We start from the raw sequence: 23683 nt of genomic DNA, 5'->3' as shown, positions 1-23683 counted from the left end.
TTTTTTTGAACCTTTGTGTGAATTTGTCTGTAACAGAATTGTTGAAGTAGAATTGTTGGGTTGCAGAATATGTACATTTAAATTAAAAAAATCTTTTTAAGTGTTGCCAAATTGCCTTTGAAAAATAGTACTAATATATTCTCCCTCTGCCATCATTACAATTGAAAGATTAAAATGATATGAGTTTCACTGGACTTAAAAAAAGAAAGACTATACTTTTTTAATGGATAACCAAATATCTTCCTCTGCTAATTCTAAAATTAGACATAATTTATAAAACATTTATAATCATTATCTCTTTCCTCATCCCTTCCCCACTCTTTATAGAGCAAACTATTCATGGAAGGATTTAGAAGCCTGAAAGAAGGAGAACCAGTGGAATTTACATTTAAAAAATCTTCCAAAGGCCTTGAATCAATACGGGTAACAGGACCTGGTGGGAGCCCCTGTTTAGGAAGTGAAAGAAGACCCAAAGGGAAGACACTACAAAAAAGAAAACCAAAGGGAGATAGGTAATCATTTTATTTGGATCTGTCTGTCTGTCTGTCCGTCTGTCCATCCGTCTGTCCATCGGTCCATCCGTCCTGGAGATTGAACGTAGGGGTGCTTTGCCACTGAGCTAAATCCCCAACCCTTTTTATTTTTTATTTTGAGACAAGGTCTCACTAATTTACCCAGGCTGGCCTGAAACTTTCAATCCTCCTTTCTCAGTCCCCAAAGTATCTGAGATTACAGGTGTGTACACCACTGCACCTGGCTAGTTTAGGAGTTTATTGTATTTGGAAAAGATTTCTGAAAATCTCTTTATATAAATTCCCATTGCATGACTATTCCAAAATTTAACATAAATGAGCAATGCTGTGTTAATGGGTATATAGACTATTTTCAGTATTTTGAGTTTAAAAATAACACTGTTGTGTGAATTCTTACATGTACATTTCTGAAAAGCCATCTTACTGCATTCTGAGGACAAATACTTGCTAGTGAATATATTAGATTTTTTAAAAGCCACTTTAAATTTTTGTTGCCTATTTCCAAACTGCTGTCCAAAAACAACTAAGGCCAAAATACAACCCTTCAAAAGTGAGACAGCTTGTTGAATGTTGTCATTTGCTTAAATATTTTCTAATTATATAACTTAAGAGACAAAGCTCATTGTTTTTCTTTGTATCCTTTGATTACATTAGAGGTTGAATATATTTTTATATGTTAGTTCCATTTTCATTTATTTATTGTTGATTTGTATATTTATTATAGGAACCTTTTGTCTCAAAAAAAGGAAAGTTTTTGCAGCTTGTGAAATATTTTAGCTTTAATGATAGTGGTTTTTAAAAATAGTTTTGAATTTTTATAGAAACAAGTCTGTTTTTCTCTGCTTAATGCTATGTGACTTTGCTATCTGGCTTTTCACATTATGAAGTTAAAAATACACTATAAGAGGCCAGGGGTGTAGCTCAGTGGTAGAGCAGGTACCTGGTACTTAGTACGTGTGAGACCCTGGGTTGAGCTCCAACGCATAGATCAAAAACAGTTTGTTAATATATCTTTTCTTCCCATTGTAATGGAATTTTTAAAAGAGAGAGGATTAGAAATAATCTAGCTTTTCTTTTCAAAATGCTAGATTGCTATCACTATAACATTTATTGCCTCATCCTTGTTTTTCCCACCGATTTGGAAAGCTAAATCCCCAAACCTTTTTATTTTATTTATAGGAAAACAAAATAAGTAAGAAAATAAACTCTGTTTCCATCTGTATTTTTAGGAGCTCATTTTGTATAAAAGAAAGCCCATGAACATGTGTGAAAATTTAATGATGTACTTGCCTGTTAAAGGTTTTCTCCCAAAGAGAGATGTAATAGTAATAATACATACATACAAGTAAAGAAACACAAAATTTAAAAATCTTTTATTTTTATGTTTTTAGATTAAATGTTTCTCAGTATAATTCTAGAATGTTTTGATATGTTTTCTGGTTTGGAATCAGAAGGGAGAATGGTGGAGGCTGAAAGTTGAAGCATAAGATCGCAGGACATTCCTTTAAATAGGATTTTGTCAGTATTGTAAGAACTTTGATTCTGGTAAAAATGGGAAGTTTTTGGAAACTTAGGTTAAAAAGTAACATCTAATTTACACCCCCCCCAAGGTATCATCTTAACAGCTGTGATTATAACATAATTTGAAGAGGCAACTTTGGAAGCTGAGAAATCACTAAGGAGGCATTATTAATACTATGGGAAAAGACATTGCTGGTGGTTTGGACTGGGGTAGTAGCTGTAGAAGTGGTGAGCGAAAATTCCAATATGTTTTGAAGGTGCAGACGGCAGGATTTACTGATGGATCAGAAGTGGACTGTGAGAGAAGAAGAGTCCAGGATGACTCCAAGGTTTGTTTGCCCTGGGCAACAGGAAAGATGGAGGGACTGCTTACCAAAATGGGGAAGACTACAGAAGGAATAATAAATCAAAAGCATGGTTTTGGACATATTTACTTAGAAATATATAATGAACATCCGAGTAGAGATACTAATTAGGTAAATGGATGTATGACATGGAGTTCTAGAGCTGAATATAAAAATTTGGCAATATTCAGAGAATAGATGATATCTATAGCCACAATACTGAATGAGATCACCATCAGAGCAAATATACATAGCACAAAAATAATGACTGAGCCCTGGTGCATTCTAAAATCAAGAGAGGATTTTGTTTTAAAAGTCAAGGAAAGGGGCCAGGGATTTAGCTCAGTGGTTCCACTCCCTGCTTTCCAAGCACAAGGTCCTGAGTTTGATCCCTGGTACCAAAAAAAAAAAAAGTCAAGGAAAGAAAGAATTTCAGGCAGAGGGTATGGGGTGCTCAGTGATCCTGATGGTGAAATGAAGTAAGATGATCACTGAAACTGGAACCACTCATTAGTGGAGTTGGCAAAAACAGGTTTGGTAGATTGGGACAGTGAAAACCTTACATGAGTTGTGTTCAACAGAGAATGAAAGGAGAGAAATTAGAGTAGCAAGTGTAGACAGTTTTTTGTTTTCCTATAGATGGGAGTGAAAACTGAACCAGTAGCTAAGGAAAAGTTATACCATGTTTATGTGTTGACAGGGAGTAGTCTAATAGAAAGATTAAGCATGCAGGAGAGGAGGACAATTGCTGGAGTGAGTGAAAGGATTGAGATTTAAAGCACAACTACAGGAGCTGATTGTGAATATAGATAGTTCTTCAAAACTTGAGTCTAGGCACAAAATTGGAAAATAGAAATGAAGGTGAAATAAGATGAGGTTTGTACCATTATATCCTGTTTCTTTAATGAAATTTGAAGCAGTGTCATCCACTGAAAGCAATAGAAAAGAAGATTTAAGGGGCTGGGAATTTAGCTCAGTGGTGCAGCCGCCTGCATCACAAGTGCAAGGTCCCGAGTTCGATCCCCAGTACCAAAAAAAAAGAAAAGATTTAGAGATTTAATAAGAAAGGAGAAGGTATGAAATAGGAAAACAAGAATGAACATATGATGGAAATAGGAAAAATTCTAGGTTATACCAATGACCCACTTAGGGTTAGTGGACATGAATTTAAAATATAATCAGTCAGTATGATTGATTGTGTGTTTTCTTTAGCCATTGTTGACTTCATGGTTACAGCTATGCAATAGGCAGTAATACAGATTTATCTATAGTTGAAGTTTTCGTAGTTGAGAATGGCAAAGGAGAGAAGCAGAGACACTGCAGATGAAGGGAGCAATTTTAATGATGGTTGATAGGTTATAAATGGGTAGGGAGTGAAGATTCTGAAAAGGTGTTAGGCTCACATTGTATAAGTTGGAGTGAGTTCAAAGAATTGTTACAACTAGGCTACAAAAAGAAATGGTCGGGCAAGACAGAAGGTGGTGGTGGTTAGTGGTAATAACTGCTCAATTGTATGTGTCTAATTGTGTTTCAAGCTTTGACACATTTGGTATCTAATTATTTCTAACTTTCTATTAAGTTTGGAATGCCCATAATCTTTGTCACTAAGATTAGCAACTCCAGTTTTTTATGTGCCACTTTTTATGAGATGGTATCAACAATGCCTACAATTCAAATTCAGATAAGCATGGAGACTCTTAATTAAAAACTGAAACAGTAAGAAAAAAAGATTTGACCATGTGGTACCAAGAAATGGGTCTTTGTCAACTGAGAGCTGAATAATTACCAAGGTAATGATTTGATCCCTGTTTAAAAGACTTCAAAGATTTTAATAAGATTTCTGCTCTCTTACATGGAAAATTAACCGTATTTACTTCCTAAAAGTGTTTTAGCAATGAAAATAAAATTGTGCTTTAAATTCACATTTATGTTTTTAAGCATAATTATGTAAAGTAGCCTGAAAATCTTGTAAAATATTAGGAATTCTCTATAATTATTTTCATTTGCTTTTTTTCTGTTATATTTGTTTCATGACTGTGTATTTTATTGTATATTAGAGAATCAACTCTTGGAATAATTTGTTATGCTATTTTTTTCTAATACTGTCTGATTATTTTTATTATTTTCTTCATTTTATTTTTACTTTTTATTGTGACATTGTTCATAAATAAGCAAGTAGAAAAAATTCTTTTAAACTGTGGATTGAACCCAGGCCCTTCACACTGAACTACATCTCCAGCCTTTTAATTTTTTTATAAATTTTGAAACAGGGTCTCACTAAGTTGCCCAGGTAAGACTCAAACTCATGAAGAGTTGTAGAATTACAGGTATGAACCCCAATGTCCAGCAATTATAAACATTTTTCTATAGAATGATTTTAAAGTGTGTTACAGATGCCATAGCACTTTACCACCTCTAATCCTTATCAAAATAAGTGTAATAGCTTTTCCAATAGCATCTAATATTCAGATCACATTAAAAATTTCTCAGTTGTCAAAAACTTCTCTTTTGTGACTTTTTTTTCCAAACCAGAATCCAGTTAAAGAACATGCCTTTCAGTTAGATTTATGTCTTAAGTCTCTTATAATCTAGAACAGTACCTCCCTGCAGAGCTTATCCTTTTGGGAAATAATTTCATGGCATTAACTTGTGGAAGAAACTAGGTCAGTCTTGAAGTATATACCATAAACTGAATTTATTCCAGTGTCTCTAAACTTGTTTCTCTTATTGTACGTTGCATATAAATTGAAAAGTACTGTGCTAAAAAATTTTGAACTTGAATTTAACAAAGTCCTTTCTATCTTTAAATTTATAGAGGATATAAAGGTTAAAAGAACAAGTTAGGGCTTGGGATTTAGCTCAGTGGGACTTCACCTGCCTTGCAAACACAAGGACCTGAGTTCGATCCCCAGTATTGCAAAAAAAAATTAAAAAGTGAGTTAAAAAAAACAGGGTGAATCCAGATCATGATTAGAGTTTGTCTAATCCTTCCATATAATTAGATTAAGGTTATTCATCATTATCAAGAATATCATGGAAGTGATACTGTGTTCTCATTGTATCCTATCAGATAGCATACAATTTTGATTTTTTTTCATTACTGATTATATTGTCTTTGACTATGTGGTTGAGATGGTATCAGCTAGGCCTCTCAACTCTAAAGTTAACTTTTTTTAAATTTTCAAATTAGTAAGACTTTTGCAGGATAATGCTTTAATGCTGTGTAAATATCCTATTCCTTATCACACTTTTTTTTTTTTTTTTTTGGTACTGGGGATTGAACTCGGGTCCTTGCACTTGCGAGGCAGGTGCTGGAACCACTGAGCTAAATCCCCAGCCCCCTCATCACACTTTTAATTTTTTTCATGAAAAAGTAAAACAAATTTTCATAAATAATAAGAAATGACAGTAATTATGTTATGTATCATTATCTTCAAATTACTCAGTACAAAACATAAACCAAAAAAGAAACAGATAAAACCACAAATTTTCTTGTCAACAAAGTAGGATAAACTATTAGTATAAATGAAACAAATCAGCATATATTGCCTTTTTTTTTTTTTTTTTTTTGGTACTGGGGATCAGACTCGGGTCTTTGTGCTTGTGCAGCAGGCGGCGAAACCACTGAGCTAAATCCCCGGCCCCTATTGCAATATTTTTTAAACCACAAAATATGTAATCTAGAGGAGTATTTGAATTTCTGGCTTCCTTTTTATCTCGTATTTTGCTTGCGTATGTGTGTATGTGTGTCTGTATGTCTGCATGTATGGTTTATTTAAGTTGTATCCATATATCTTTGAATACCTCAAGTTTATTTTTTATGACACTGCATGTTTTCCTTATCCATTCATCTGTTGATGGACATACATGCTGTTTCCAAGATCTTGATATCATAAATTATGCTGCTATAAACATGGGTATGAATGTATCCATGTAATATGATTTTTTTATGCTGCTATAAACATGGGTATGGATGTATCCATGTAATAGGATTTTTTTTTTTTTGGTACTGGGATCAAACTCAGGTCCTTGCACTTGCTAGGCAGGCGGAAGAACCACTGAGCTAAATCCCTGGCCCTGACACATTTCTTTTTAAATGCCTTCCATTTAATTAAAAATAGAAAACTATTTCTGGCTATAAGGGTATTTATTTTAATTTCACACATACACTGATGTTAAGGTTTATAGCTAGGTATCCCCCCAAAAGCCTCATGGTCTATAGATGGGGCTTTTGGTGGGTGATTGTATTATGGGGCTGGTATAGCTGGCTTGCCGTCAGGAGGCGGCGTCTGTTCAGAGGAGTTGAGTCACAGAGGCTTGGTCTAGAAGGGTTTGTCTTCCTCCCCAGCTCCTCCCTTCACTTTTCTCTGCTTCCCCTCCACCATGAAGCTAGCAACTTCTCCTTCCCCCAGTCCCTTCTTCCATGCCTTTCTTTCTGCCTTGGAGCCTGATCACCAGGGCCTGAAACCTCTGTGCACTATGAACCAAAATAAACCTTTCCTCCTGTACTTGTGAGTGTCCAGTATAGTCTCAGTGACCAGAAAATAGCAGACAACTAAGAACTATGAAGGTATAATAACAAGACACATTTTATACACTGACTTTTGGGTAAACAGCTGTTACATTCTGTGCCTGGGCTTTTGTGCATGTCACATGGACTCTAATGAATTTTTTGTTTACAGCCTGTAGTTTAATGAAAGAGCAGTACAGGGCTGTAGTATTATAAATCAAAAGCACACATTTTAATGCATGCACTGAAATAATAGCATTAGAAACTATTCTCAAATCACCACATACAAAGAAATGTACAAAGCTGATAGTGACAAGTAATGTGTTAAGGATTCCATTGACTTAATTTTGAGTGTGTAGTAGTATATGGTATATGTTACATACTTTAAAAATATACTTAGAAATTCAAATCAAGTTATTTTAGAATCTCTGAATCCTAGCATTTCTCTGGACTCCACAGTTTGAAAAATAGAACTGTTTAAAAATCACTCCTTCAGAGTCTTCATATGAGGGTGAACAAAGGTTGAGGGATTGTGGAAAGCCAAATTTTATTGTTTTTATTATTATTGGATAAATCCAAAAAGGTGAGTTCAGATTTTTTTTTTTACCTGTTATCAGCTTGACAATCACCGTCATAGATGTATATTTAGCTTTGTAAGAAATTGCAAAATTGTGTTCCACAGTGATTGTACTATTTTGCATTCCAACCAGCACTATATAAGAATTCCACTTGCTATGCATCTATGGGCGACAGCAGTTGGTACTGTTACTGTTTTTTAAAATTTTAACCATTCTAATGGATGTGTAATAATCTCATGGTTTTAATTTTCATTCCCCTAATGGCTGTTGATACCTAGGATCTTCTCAAGTATTTATGTCATCCTTGGTGAAATGACGGTTTGTGTTTTTGCCATTTTTTACTGGGTTGTTTTTTTTTTCATTGTTGCACTTTGAGAGTTCTTTATATATATTGTGGATATAAGACTTTTGCCAGATATATGCTCTTATCAATAATTTTCTTCCCATTTGTGGCTTGTCTTTCAAATTTCTTAAATATGGATAGAGCAGTTATTTAATTTTGATGAAGACAATTTCTGCCTTTTATTTGATGACATACTTATGAATTTTTTGCTTAACCCCAGGTTACAAAGATTTTCTTCTATGTTTTCTCTAGTAGTTTTATAGTTTCACATTTATATCAGGGATCCATTTAGAGATAGTTTTTTTATAAGGTGTGAGGTTTAGGTCAAAGTTCATTTTTACATTTGAAAAATATGAATTGTTCCAACATCATTTGTTGAAAAGAGTATTCTTTAACAGTCTTTTTAGATTAAAAAGTTTAATTTCTGTCATGTCAGATTAAAAAATGGAAACTAAAATTTTTATTACATAGAATTGTCGCTTGAATTTATTTGGTCAATTCTAATTCTTATATATTAGGTAGAAGTATATTTTGTGAAGAATTATATCTTTGTGGAAAAATATATAATAATTTTGAAGGTTGTACCTTAATTGTAATCACTTTAAAAGAAAGTAAGATTGCTTTTTAACTGTCTTAAAATTATGTTGAATTTAATGTTTATTTACTAGTTACCAGTTAAACAGTAAATGTATTTTATTTTAAATCTTCTACATTTGATAATTTCAAATTCAATAATTTTAGATTTATCCTATTTAGTTTTTATTATGTTCATTTTCAAAAGAGGAAGAAGATTTAATGGCCATATTGAGCATTCTTTATAATAAAATGAAGATTGTTAATACTCAGGAAACCTTATATTATCCTCTACCTAGTATCTTTTCTCTTTAAAAAACACAATTTACTATGATGAGAAAGGCAGTAACTTCTAACAGTGAAATTGGAGTTGGGGGGTTTCATTTGCCTCTGCTAATTTTTAGTATTTATATAAAATAACCGTGTTAGCTTATAATATGGAATTAAATATTTGATGTAATAAAATATTAATTTGTAATAGCTAATATTTAAAAGAGTGAAATGATTTGGAGTAAAATAACTCACCTGGAAATCTATATAGATTAAATGATTTTAATCTTTAATAATTAATGCATAAAATATAAGCAGCTTTTAAGAACATTTGAAGTGGTACATGTGGAATGTACATATGTAGCTTTGGGGCTTTTGTTTTGTTCATAGTTTATCTTTTTACCTCCTTTCTAATTATACTCCTTAACCTTCCACATCTTTTGACCCAACCACACACTCCAAGAAGTGCTTTTCATAATAATGTAAGTTCTTTTTTCAACTGTGTTGACTTGAGTTTTTAAAACTTAGAAAAGAGTACCAGTGTTCTACTGCTTTCCTTTGTTTTGTTGAAATATTTAATTTACATAATTTCATTAGCATAAGAGTAAGGCAAAGTGGTAATACATTTTGTTTAGAAGACCTTTCCTATTACTATTGGTGTGGAAGTGTAGGGAGTTCCATTCATTTGATCATTTTAGGCTTGTTAATTTTAAAGAAGCTTTTTATTCTTAAAAGTTGATTATGAAATTTGACACTTCTTTTAGTCCAGTATTAAAATGATGCGTTATGACATACATACTATTTATGGTCAAAGAAACCAAGATAAAAATAAACAGTAATGATACGCTCTCTGATTTAGTCTCAGCTCTGAAGAATTCTCTCCTTTTTACAAAGAAAGTTAGAGATGTGTAACAAAGTTATTTTTGCAAGGTTATAATTTTGTGGGTTCAAGTTCTTTAAATTTGCAAAGTTTTAGGAGTTTTTTGTTTTGGGGGTTTAAGAAAATCTAGACTTTTACTAAAGGGCTATATATTTTACTTATTAAAACATAAAATATTTACTTATTGTTCTCATTCACCCTTAGAGCCAGTGAGCTCAAAATTAACTAATGATAATCCTGTCGCCCATCCCCACCTCTTCAGCAGTCTAACCTTTTCCACTCATTATCTGTGATGTAATTAGAAGTATTCCAGTGACTTATACTTAGCAAATGTAGTGATATAGTTTTATAAATCTCCATAATATTCCTGAAAATAATAAACCTGTACTTAGTTTTTTTATGCTGTTTAATTAAGGAATATCTGTTCTGCTTTAAAAGTTCTTTCATGTTTATTATTATATATCCTAGTATTTGTTACTTTGTAAGTTCTTTTATATTCTTTCATTGTATCTCAGAACCTGTTTTCAGAAGAAAAGTTAAAATATTCTTTAGTTGCTGGAGATGTTTGAAAAATGTAAATCAACAAATTCCAATATATAACTGTTTCACCCTGATACTTGTGTGATTAGATTTAGGAATTTGCTGTTTAGTGAGTTCCTATTGTAGCAAAGAAATCTTTCAGGCATGAATTGATAGTCCAGATCCTTTGAGGTCTGTCTGTTCTGACCTATGACCCCTATTCTTACAAGGTCAACATCTGAGGGCAGGAGATTAAGGCAGTTTAAAGACTGGAGTGGTAAATGGAATGGAAAAATTAGCCAGCACATTTTGGGTGCAAAACATCAAAGTCATCAAATAGTTTGCTTATTTTAAACCTGACTTATTGGTATAAGAAGCTAATTTTACTGTTTGTTGGAATTAGAAGAATTTAATAACCATAATTCACTTAAAGATACTATTTATATAACAATAAATTTTTAACTCTACAATACAAATTAAGTTCCTATAGCTTAACCTCAAAAATAACAGGAAATGCAAAAATACTTTGTCACAGCATCAGTCTTGTGTCTAGTTTGGGTAATTAATTTAAATTTGAATCAGAAAAACATTTCTTAGCTTTTACTGTGAAATATTTAAATTTATCAATACTGTTGAATAAAATGTGTCAGTTTTGGCTCATAGTTTATACTGACTGAGAGTTTAGCTGTAATTATATACTGTTGATGTTTAAGAAAATATATTTTAATAGGTAGAAGTAGAAAACAGAAGAAGCTAAATTCATCATCAGATCAAGACAATTTGCCCTTTTTTCTTCCAGAGACTTGCTTTACATCTTTCATCTTCTTAAAATGTTCCTTTATGTCTTTTAATTATATGCTTTTCAGTGTAATTCCAAAGTACACACCAGTAGCTGTTCCTTCTCAGTTCCTATGTGTTGGGCCCTGTTAAGAAATTCTCTACAACCCTTTATTTTACTTTTGTGTCCTGAACAGCTGTGAATTTGCATTTTCTGCTTCCTACTAATGACTAGCAAGGGCTGAAGTTGAATAACTGAACTGTTGCATCCACGTTTTCATTCATCTGTGTAGTGACTAAGGAAATTAATAAAATCAATAGAATACCCAATTCTCCTAATTTTTCTGCATTTTTTTATTCCAATTTTTTCTTATAGATCTAATTTTAGGGTGGTTTTCCAAATCCTTTCTTCTTGTGATTATTTGGCCAGAGATCTCTTAATGAGGCAATTATAGTTGTTTCCTTCATTCACATTATCTAAGCAGATGCTCTCCCTGCTGTGACCTCTGTTCAGACCAAGCAGACAATGTGCTGCTCTCATCACCCTCTGCCAGACATTGTGTGGTGCTAAGCTTCATTTTGGCACTGTGTAAGTCTCTTAAGATGCCTGATGGGAATAGTCAGAAGCCAAGTGGCAAATAATCAGAATTTTAGGTTGATTTTCCAATTGCTGTTTTATTCTAGTAAACAGTAAAATAACACCAGGGCGGGGGGCGGGGGTGTCTAGAACAACTCCGATAATATTGCAAAGAAATTATGGATTTAAGAAGTGACATTATTAAGTTTATAGCCTCAGTGAAAATGAGATCAAACATTTACTGTATGCTTTCAGTACAAGGGTATTGTGAGAACTGGTAATATTTCAACTTTGGGATCATTTCAAAAGAGAAATCAATTTAGTTTCTAATATTAAGTATGCATGTTTTTAAGTGAACACTATGACATTATTCATTATAAATTTAAAATTTTGTTTGTCCTAAACATAAATTCTCATGTTGCTCACAAAGTTGTTAGCAGCCTTTAGTCTCCACTAAGGAGGAGGGACAAATTAAATTCTGTTCTGATAAAGATTAAGAGACTGAAAAGTTTTTTCACATTTATACTGGAACTTTAATTTTTGAAGTTTGGTTAAGATAAACAGATTAAGGGTGAGAATTCAAAGGGATTTTAATTTGTGTTGGTATAGTAGTAGGATTGCTGAATTTATATTTATTTATGTAATCATTATTTATGTATTTATGTATTACATTATTTATATAATGTAATTATCATGGTGGTGCTACCAATGCAATAAGACAAGGAAAAGATAAAAGATATGAGGATTGAAAATAAGTCATATGGCTTGTTATTCAAAGAAACCTAAATTATAAATAAAGACCAAAATAAAAGATAATAGGAAGCAAGGAATGGGAAGGAGTCAAGAGAAGGAGGAAGGGACTTAAAAGGGGATGAAAAAGGAATTAAGATGTGTTGCATGTATGTACCAACTTCACATAGGAATGTAAAACATTATGTACTGCAAACATACTAATGACAAAAGATAATGTGGTTTTATATCTGAAGTTATCCACAAATAAATTATTAGAATAATTGGAATAAACAAAAGAATTTAACAAGATTGCTGGGTATAATAAGTTCAACCCACAAATACAGTTAAGAATGACTTACTATTAGGAATGTAGGAATTGTCCTATACCCCAGGAACTCATAATTAGAAACTATTATTTCAGAAGAGTTTATGTGAGGGTTGGGAGGTACATAGATCAGTGGTAGAGCATATGCTTAATATGTGCGAGGTCCTGGGTTCATACCGAGCACCAAAAGAAAGAGGATTGATTGAAAGGGTCATTTTGTAATTGGAACATAAAATGTCACGTCTACCTCTAAAAATAAATGACAGAAATATGAAGAATTTTTATGAAGAAAATGAGAAACTTATATGTATTAGACAAATATAGAATGAGAACTAAATAAATAGAGAAGAGTATTTTGCTAATGAATAAGACTCAGGTTTTTTTTCTTTTTTCTTTTTCTGGAAGAGAGGTAAGAAGGTGGTACCTGGGATTGAACCCAAGGCTTGGTGCACTCCAAGCAAGGGTTATACCACTGAGCAACATCCCTTGCCTGCGACTATATATATATATTTGTATGTGTGCGGTACTGGGGATCAAACTTGGGACCTTGAGCTTGCAGGGCAGTCACTGGAACCACTGAGCTAAATCCCAGCCCCTTAGACTTATATTTTAAAGAAGATAATTCTCCACAAGTTAATCTGTAAATTCAGTGTAATTCCATTCAAAACTTCAGTAAGATAAACTCTATAAGTACATGTAATAAGTAAAGTGTTGACTCACTGAAAGGCAAACAGACCTTTGAAAAAGAGAATATAGTGTAGATCTATAGATATCTTGGTATATGAAAGAAGAGGCATTTCAGATCTTAGAAATTGAAGCACTGGGCACATCTGACTACTGAAGGGGAATCTCTAGAGAACCCCTTAAAAATTCCTGTCTCTGGCTACAGCCTCTGTGGATTTGCAGAGAATTGCTAGTGGCAGGGTGCTGCTGGTCAGCAGAGACAATAGTTGTGAAGAAAAGGTAGACACAGAGCACCAAAGAACAGCTGGGGCTGTGTGTCAGTCTGTTGCTATGTCTGACCATGAGGACTAGCAGAGGACCATGAGCAGAATAATAGCCTCTGCTTCAATTTTGCCTCTCAAGTCTTGGACAGGTTTTCATTTGGCTGATTAACCTGGAAGCATCCACAGAAGGGATATATAGGTTCCATCCTTAATCAAATGGGCATAAAACAGTCTAGTACCAAATGCTCTGATGTTTGAGGACAACTGTCTCAAGAAGGGAGAATGAATATTGACTGAAGGAATTAAAGCAGTTCAGGTACATCTGAATTTGACTACTCAATCTCAGTGTCATGAGGGATATAATTCTTAGAAGTTCCACCAAAAGCCCTGGATTGATTTTACTGATCTAGCTTAGAGTGCGGCACTCTGATTGATTAGACATTAACCATTTGCCCGCTTCTTCTGGGGTGTTAGGTAAGCCCCATCCAGATTATAAGGATTAAAAGTAGAATAGAGAGGATTCTCCAAAAGAAAATCAAAGTACCATTATGAGAAGCGATAAATTGAGTAGGGTAGACAAAAACAGCTGATATACATAAAAGCTGCTAAAGTGGCCAGTATACAAACTGTTATCAGACAGGGAGATTGTGTCTTAGTTTAAGTCAGCATACCACTTCCTTCATTGGAAGGTCATGTTATAGAAAGTGTCACCTGTACTGAATAGTCCTTTCTTGGTATGTATAGAAATTTCATTTGTTTATATGTTTCTTCTTTACATCTTCCTTTTCTCCTTCTAGAAATATGGTTACTCAACTGTTGTCACTCTTAAACTGATCTTTAAATTTTCCTAAGAAAATACTTAGGAATAAAGTTTAATAAGGAGATATACAGGACCTAATTGAAGAAAACTAGAACTATACAGTACTGAGATAACTTAGAAGAAAACTTGAGTAAATCTAAACACATATATAAAGCTTGTCCTGAGGTATATTATCTGTGTATATGTGTATCTTATAGAAAATGGGATCTTTTCTTTTTTTATTAAGAACTTTAAAAAAAATAGGATTAATTTTATGCCATAATTTGTAATCATTTTACTAAATTATTGATTTTAATAATTTTTCAATGCATTTGTGGTTTTCAGGGTTTGAATTTTTTTTTTAACCTACCAGTAATAATAATTTGACTTCCTCTGTTGTATTTCTTGGTATATTTCTTGCGGGGGCTGATGTTTTTTTGATCTCACTTTGCATCCCAGGCTGGCCTCGAACCTGCCATGATCCTCTTGCCTCAGCCTCCCGAGTGCTGGAATTACAGATGTGCACCACCACGCCCAGCTGTTATATCCAATTTTATCATTCATTTTTCTTACATTTTGTCTGTGCTTTTTTTGACATAAATTTTTTCTCAATTCTGTTTACTCTTAAATCTATCAAAATTTGTTACTTCGTGTAAGACAAAACTGTAAGCATTTCCCTTTTCTCAGCATCTGCTGTTGACTTGTGAAGCTTCCTTTGTAAGTTAATAATTTCTGTATATGATGTTTAAGATATGTTTCAGAACTCCTTACATTTTGTTTGCCTTCTACCAATTGTTTTAATTTCTCTATTTCATAGTACCGTTTCATACTTAGAAACCAAATCTGCCTATGTTATTGTTCTAAAACATTCTTGTAGTTATTTTCTTTTTTTGGTACCAAGGATTGAACTCTGGTCCTCGTGCTTGCGCAGCAGGCAGCGAAACCACTAGGCTAAATCCCCGGCCCTCTTGTAGATAGTTTCATTTACTTCTTTAGATGAATTTTTTAAAAACTCAATTTGTCAAGTATTCCTATTACTCAAATAATTTCATTGGTATTGTGATAGGAATTCAAATTATTTTATCCACTAAATATCTGTGGTTTGGGATTCTGTTTTATACTTTGTAAGTCTGAGGTACAGTACTATGAATAGAAATACTAATTTCCACAATGAAGCCATAAATCTAGTCCTAGCAGATAAACTATACTTCAGTTTTATCTAATTTTTATGCTCGAAACATTGAATTTGTATAGTCAGTGGAAAATAATTATAACACGTTACTCTCCCGTTCATATTTATGAAAAGTTTTTCGTCTGACAGTATCTACAGCTATGTAATATCCAAAATTTGGACCTATGACAAACTGGAAAGGCATTGGCCAAGAAAGAAGGGGAAATTATGCCACGGATATACATATTGGATACAGTCTTAACAGTTAATAGTATCAGGAGAAATATTAGAAAAAGCAGATAAAGTAATTCAATCTGTAATTCTTGGAATGCCTGAAGGGGTGCTATATTCTGTGTATGTCTTATATAGATAAGCTTATTTAATTAAATTTTGAGTACCTGTACATCTATTCACTTTGTATTTTAAAAAATAATTTAAAAAGCCATCATGTCCGCATGCACTTGGGTAATGCTAGAAAGCATTACTCGTTTTTGGCTTAGGAAAGAAGTCTGGGTGTCTTGAAATACATAATCAGACTGTTCTTCAGAGTTGGTAGGATGCAAAGCAAAACTTTGCCAGAACTCAAAACTGTAAACGTGACAGTGTTTCTTTCCAGTGATTAGATATATGAAGTGCTGTGTAATAACACTTGTTTAAATACCTAAAACTTAGATTTTTGTTCAGTTTTCCAAAATGATGTAATTATAATTAATATGAAACAATTTTAAAAGTCATTTTCTATTTCTATTTATCATCAGGATAATAAGTGGTCTCAAATTCTGTTAAGTATTTTTCTTAAGTCAGAAAAAGATCACTAAAAATCTGAGAAATACTGCTTATTTTGTTTTATTAGGCTATTCATAACATGATGTAAAATATATGACTTTTGCAAGTGATGCTTTAAAGGTATGTAGGGTTCACTTAGACTCAATAAATACATCTAAAAGAAAAAATACAGTTATTAATAAAAATAAACATTCAGGGACAACTAGTTATAACTGAACTGCTCAGGACTGTTGTATGTTAGCTTTATTTAGTACTCTCAAGGGATTTGTTGCTGTGACTTTTGGCCGTTAATTTGTTGTGGCTCAATTTTCTGATTTGTGAATTCCTTCATTTGTTTTGCCAACTTTTGTTGAGTACTTAGAATGTGGTCCAGGCACTGTTTTAGGCACTGAGCAGAGAATGGGACATAGACAGGTCTCGCCATCCTAGAGAAAACATTTTTTAGAGTGTAAGTAAATACAGCTAGATGTACAAATAATGTATAATATAATGTCAGTTGGTGATAACTGCTGTGAAGAAAATGATAGCAGGGTAAGGGTACCAAAACTCTTTTAGGTCAGATGGTCAGAAAAATGCCTGAGGAAGTGACATCTGAGCAGAGATCTGAATGAAGTGAGGAAACAGCTTTGTAAAGATCTGGGTGGGATGATTTCTATACAAAAGGAATAAAAACCTCAGCAGAGATTCTAGGCAGCAATGAATTGAGTGTGTTTGAGGAGCTGCAGACCAGGCATTATGACTAAGGGGAGTGACTGATGAAAGAGGTCCAAGATGAGGACTGAAAATTGGCAGGAGCCTGATTGTATTGGGCCGTGTAGACCAATGTTGTTTATGAAGTTTGAAATTTTCTTGGTGAGATGGGTAACCATTGAAGGAATTTTTGGGGAAAGGAAGTGACATGTTATGCAATGATCAGTCTGGCTGCTGTGTGGAAAATACACTATTGGTCAGGCAAGAATAAAAATAGACTTTAATAAACAGCAAAATAAAACATAATAGGAATTAGGGAGATAGATCTTTCTCAAAGGGGAAAGGGATCAAAAGAGAGGGAGAGAAGGGCAGGGGATGAAAAAGGAATTAATTTGTGCACATGTACCAACTCCACACAAGGAATATAAACATTATGTGCTGCAAACATGTACAAAAAAGAGGAGGGAACTAAGAGACAGGGAGAGAAAGGGAATGAAAAAAGGAATTAAGATGTGTTATGTGCACGTACCAGCTCCTCACAAGTAGTGTAAACATGTACCACATATGTGTACTAATACATATATATATATATATTTTTTTTTTTTTTTTTTTAATAAAAAAGAATCAAGGTAGACCAGTGTGGAGGCTGAAGTGAAACAATAATGATTTGGACCCTGGGTGTGGAAAGTAATTGTCAAATCCTGGACATGTTTTATAAGAGCTAACAGGAATTGATAATAGATTGGGTATGGAGTGTGATTGGAAGAGAGGAATTAGGATGACTTGTAATTTCTGATGTAAGCTGTAATACAGGGTAAAGGATGGTGCAGTTTACTGAGATAAGGATGGGAGCAAGCAGACTTGGAAAATCAAGTGTACTCTTTTGGATGTGATAAGAGCTGCCTTTAGAGCCAGGATGTCAAATAAGCATTTGGGTGATTCAGTCTGAAGTTCAAGGTAGGAGTAGGTGCTGGAGATAGCAGTTTGGAGCCCAGCAATGTACTGAGGATACTTAAAGCCTCAAAAGGATGAATGAGTACAAGGGTCAAGGACTAAAAAACATTTAGAAGTCAAGATTAGAGGTTGTAGCTAAAGAGTGCACTTGAGAGGAGGGAAATTAGGGCAGTGGTTGCAAGTCAGGTGAAGAGCTGACTCAAGGAGAATGTGATCTACCTCTGCTGAGAAAGTAAGATGACTGCCTGCCTCGCAAGCGCAAGGTCCTGAGTTCGACCCCCAGTACCAAGAAAAAAAAAAGAAGGTAAGATGAGACTTGGACATTCAGTTTGCCAGGATGGAAGTCTCTGATAACTTAGCAAGGCCATTGTTCTTAGTGCCTGTAAGTGAGAGGATTAGAGTAAATGATTACTGCTTTATATCAAAAGAAAAATCACTGTAGTATTCATTTTTACATATATGCTATGTTCTCAATTTGGGAAAAAAGGAAATACTGAAATTAAAATATTGAATATTTAAAAGATTACTGGTTAAGACTTGCCAAGATTCTCCCCACCAAGATAGTTTCCATCTCTCAGATATTTGGTGCTAATTAAAAAATATATATATATGTAATATATATAGCAATATATACATTACAATATATAGCAAATGAATTTTTCATAAACTAGAGTATAACATTGTTTGACCCATTTCCTTTTTAAATAATATATATATTTCCTTTTTATTATCCTATTTATATTTCCTTATTTCCTTTTTAATAATATATATATTATATATATAAATAGCAAATGAGTTTTTTTCATAAATGAGAGTATAACATTGTTTGACCCCTTTCCTTTTTTTTTTTTTTTTTTTTGGTGCCGGGGATCGAACTCTGGTCCTTGCGCTTGCGCAGCAGGCAGCGAAACCACTGAGCCAAATCCCCGGCCCTGCCTTTCCTTTTTTCAGTTTATTTTAAAAATGATCTTTTGTTATTATAGAGGTAATATATAAGTATTATATACAACTTAAAAATAGACACAAGCCAAAAAAGAAGAAAGTCATATACTTTGTTTCACAACAAAAATTTACTTTCCCACACTTCTGGAAACTCCAAGTCCAAGACTAAAGTGTCAGCAGGTTTGGTTTCTCTGAGGTCTCCTTCCTTGCTTGGCTTGCACAAGGCCACTGTCTTGCTTGTCCTCACAAATGTTCTCAGTGTGCCTGCATCCCTGGTGTTCCTTCCTCTTCTTTAAGAACATTAGTCATTTTGAATTAGAGGTTCATTCTGAGAACCTTACTTAACATTAATCACCTCTTTAAACAACCTATCTCCAAATCCATTAGTGTTTAGGGCCCCACCATATAAATTTGGGGTAGGAAGCACAATTTAGCCTGTAACACTTGACACCATTTGGTCTGTCTTTTTATATTTTCCTGGCTCTATGCTCCATAATCAACATATACCTGATTTTATATTTTTTTGCGGGGGTTTCTTTCTGTTTTTTTGGTACCGGGGATCAAACTCAGGACCTTATGCTTCTGAGGCAGGAGCAGCACCACTGAGCTAAATCCCCTGGCCCTGATTTTAAAAATCTTATCGCACAGCCTATAAACTGAAACATTTGATCTATATACATCTACAACTGTTACTAATATATTTTTAATACAAGATATTTCCTGTCTATTCACCTTGCATTTTTTGCATTTTTCTTTTCCCATTTTCAGTGTTTTCCTCCTTTCCTTCTCTTTCCCTCTCTGTCTGCTTTTCTCTTCTTCCCTCCCTCACTCTCTCCCTCCCTCTTACTCTGGGTTGATTGAGGTTTTAATTGCTTCTTATTTCACCTTTACCCTTTAGTGGTCCAGAGGTTATATAATGTATTTCTACTTTTGTAGTGGTTCCTTTGAAATTCTTCCATACTTTCACAAATTAACAAAGTCTTAAATTAGGCAACAGCATAATTAAGATCGGTGATGTACACACCAGTAGAGCCATACTATCTATTTTACTGTTTTTACTGGTTGTTTCCTTTTGTGTAAGAGTTATTAAATGATTTTATTATCTCTGTTCTTGGTTTTTCCCCGTCAAACAATGATGCTAGGGTGGGCTGGGGGTATAGATCAGAAGTAGACCACTTCCCTATCATGTCCCAGTGCCTGGGTTTGATCCCCAGCACTGAAACAAAACAAAACAAAAACAAATAAATTCTAGAAACCTCCCAACTTATGTTTCAGTTTGTTTTTTGTCTTACAAAAATCAGGCACTGTCAACTATATGTTTAACAAACTATATTCACTATTCTTCCTTATCTAACCTTTCTTCTGGAATCATTTCTCTTTTTCTTAGTATACCTTTTTTAGATTTTTCTGTAGGAATATCTGTTTATGGTAAACTCTTTTTTTTTTTTTTTGGTACTGAAGATCGAACTCAGGACCTTGCACTTGGGAGGCAGGTGGCAGTACCACCGGGGAGCTAAATCCCTAACCCAGTAAACTCTATTTTATTAAATCAGAATATATATTTATTGTACTCATTTTTTTTCTCTTTAGAGACAGGTTCTCCAGGCTGGCCTTACATTAAACTCACTGTGTAGTGTAGGCTGGCCTCAAACTCAGGATGATCCGCCTGCCTCAGCCTCTCAAGTGTTGGGATTATAGGCATGGGCCATCCTGCCTAGACTTTACTCCTCTTCTTCTTCTTTTTTTTTTTTTACTCCTCTTCTAAAAGCTAGTTTCAACCAGTCATAGTGACATACACATATAATCCCAGCTACATGGGAAGCTGAGGCAGAAGGGTCACTTGAGCCCAGAAGTTCTAAGCCAGGCTGGGCACCATAGGGAAACCCTGTCTTATGAAATTTAAAAGTTTTACAGTGTATGCCTCTGCTCAACAGGTCTCTGTCAACAGTTTAAAGGTTTTGTGCTGGCTCTTGGTTTTATTACAGTTATATTTGCTATCAGTCTAATTGGTGTTTCTTTGCAGATAATTCTTACTATCTAGCTGCTTGTAAGATCTTTTTATCTCAAGTCTCTGCAGTTTTCAGATATTTTATATAGTTGCACATTTATTCTTACTTATTCTGCTTATTGTATGTAATACTCTGGCTTTATGTTCAAGTCCTTAATCCACCCTGGAAAGTTTTCAGACATTATCTCTTGAAATGGTGCCTCTCTTTCATTTGCTCTATTCTGTAACACATATGCATGTGCTCACATACATTTGCATGTACATATGATGTAATTTAAACATTTTCACTTTGTTCTTAGTATTTATTTCCTAACCCAGTGATTATGAATCTTTTAGAGACTGAGTGTCCAAACTGCAACCCAGAATGCACTTATTTATCACATGGTGCCAACACTGCAATTAAACCTGAACACTGAGGTTTTAGTTTAGAAAAAACAACTCATAGATTAACATCTTTTATCTTAAAGACACAATAACAGCTTTCAGTGATACAAACAGCTTTTTATTGAAAGGTAAAAATTTGCATTTGGTGTTTTTGCATAATTAATATGAGCTCTGCTGTTGTGTGCCTGCTAATAATTTGTCAAACCTTGGCGCTCACTGCCTAAGTTTGAGAGCAGCACATGCACCACTGAGGTCATCTGTTAGCACTGAGGTCATCTGTTAGTCTGCTTCTTGTATCAGATTTGATATAATTCAAAGCTGATGCGCCAGGCATTGTGGCACATACCTGTAATCCCAGTACTTGAGAGGCTGAAGTTCGAGGCCAGCCTGGGCTACATAGTGCAAGGCCAGCTCAAACTATGTAGTGAGACCTTGTCTCAAAAAATAAATGAATGAATGAATGAATGGATGAAGAAAACAGCTCCTCACAAGCATAAGATAATCCAAATAAGGTAAGAAAAACAATCCCAAGTGCTTTTATTAACAAATCATTTGGCAGGAAATTCCATACTTTAAGGATTTCATTTTCGGAACTACCGATTCTGCTCTTCTTTGTCACCCCTTTACACTCTATCTTCTCAAGTGTTGCACACAAGTCATAGAATTTATTTTTCCAGATAGAGCTTTCTTGAAATTCCAATAACTCCTTTTCTAGATTTCTAAAATTTAACTAGCATAAGCAGGAAAAATCAGTTCTTCAAATTTGGCTTTATCTGGAGAAATAAGAAAACACAGGATTGTCTCCATCTTACTGAACTGTAAAACCGTTACTAAAATTCTTTTTTGCAGCTGCTACAATGCTAGAAAATTCCTTGAAGATTTCTTGATGGCTTGTAGGATTGTCTGCAGATGTAGAATTTTCTAAATGCATTTTTAAATTTAAAAAATATTTCAGCTGCCCACTTTCAAGGTCTGTTTCAAAAACCTGCAGTTTTCTCTCAAATGTTTGGATATCACAAAACGTCCTTTCGGCTGTTTTCTGTATACCTTGTAGGTTTTTTGTTCAGTACAATGAAGTGTAGTATAAAATCTGTAAAAAAAACAACAACCATGAGGTAGTTAAACCAGGCCATGTAAGTGAACTGTGGATATTCCTGCCCCTTTTCCTTCATAAACAGCCTAATTTCATCCAAGCAGGCTACAAATCTCTCCAGGACTCATCCTTTGCTCAGCCACTGAACATTAAGTGAACTGTTACACCATGCCTAAACCTCAAGAAGTGCTTGATGGGCCAGGGATTTAGCTCAGTGGTTTCGCCGCCTGCTGCATAAGCGCAAGGACCCGAGTTCAATCCCTGGTACAAAAAAAAAAAAAAAGAAGTACTTGAAACTGTTGAAAATTAAGAGAACAAGCCATGGTGTAATTCACCATTTTTGAGGATATTGTCTGATTTTCTGCTGCCTACCCTGGCCTGATTTCATGCATGCAATGAAACTGAATAACTGTATGTTTTGCTTCTTTAACAAAGAATTGTATGAAACCAGATGTTGCCTCCACCATGCAACCCCATCACTAGGTAATTGATTTCTTTTCTTTGTTTCTGTTTGGTTGGTTTTCTTTGAGACAGGGTCTTACTATGTAGTTCAGGCTGGCCTTACTCATAGCGATCCTCCTGTCTCAGCCTCCCAAGGGCTGGAATTACAGGTGTGTGCCACCACGCTCAGCTCCTATCACCAGTAATTGAAACCACTTTTTCTGATATGTCTTGTAACAAAAAAATTACAGCATTGTCAATATCTATCCTTGTGTTCTTCCAGGCAGAGACACCAGTTTCACCAGCTCTTCTCTCGTGATATCACCAACAGCATAACACAAAACTACTGTTAGCCTTGTAGAATTACTTGTGTCTGTGCTTTCATCCAAGCACATAGGGTAAAAGGCTGCCTTTTGTCAGTCAGAGGTGAGCTGCTGACTAACATCACTTGCCATGGGCAGGACTTGATCTTTAACAATATTTCTGTTAAGTGGCATCTCCGAGATGCATTGCATAATTTTATCCTTGTTTGGGAAATCATGAAAAAGGAAATTACTTCCAGACAACATGGCTGTTTTGGTAAAATCTCTATCAGAGAGGGGCATGTTTTGCTATGCACAGTGGAATTTGAAAGCTGTCAGATTTCTTTTGGAAAGATAGTTGCAAAAACCAAGATAATGGGAATGATATTTCCTCAATTTCCCTTCAAAAAACTCTTTCCTCTCAGTTTCACCAAGTTCAGGAACACTTTTGTGGTTGGTGTCAAAGTGCCAGCTGACACCTGATATACAACACAACAATTTCACTACACAGAATACATAATGCTTTCCTATTGCATTCAGTCACTCCAAATGACTCTGTCTGGGCCTCTTAGAATGATCTTCCACTATCTGCTAGTCATGTTTTGGTGTTCAAGACTTGGGGTCTATAAAAACACAAACTTTATTTTATTTTATTTATTTTTTTGTGTGGTACCGGGCATCAAA

At 34.3% G+C, this 23683-nt stretch overlaps 1 protein-coding gene across 1 annotated transcript in view; it reads left to right on the top strand.

Annotated features, from left to right (window-relative positions):
- The first annotated feature begins 288 nt into the window (after nucleotides 1-288).
- Nucleotides 289-23683, top strand: part of LOC101718939 (lin-28 RNA binding posttranscriptional regulator B) — a 46346-nt gene continuing 22951 nt past the window's right edge. The window contains exons 1-2 of the mRNA XM_087187925.1: nucleotides 289-512; nucleotides 2312-2383. Coding sequence (XP_087044051.1) covers nucleotides 340-512; nucleotides 2312-2383 — 245 coding nt within the window. The 5' untranslated portion in view covers nucleotides 289-339. The remainder of the gene's footprint in view (nucleotides 513-2311; nucleotides 2384-23683) is intronic.

This window comes from Heterocephalus glaber, unplaced genomic scaffold (genome assembly GCF_053883595.1).
Source record: "Heterocephalus glaber isolate CG9 unplaced genomic scaffold, H.glaber_assembly_v1.0 deba00001523, whole genome shotgun sequence".
Lineage (NCBI taxonomy): Eukaryota > Metazoa > Chordata > Mammalia > Rodentia > Bathyergidae > Heterocephalus > Heterocephalus glaber.
The sequence above is the reverse complement of the archived record's forward strand: the minus strand, read 5'-3'. Positions and strand labels throughout refer to the sequence as shown.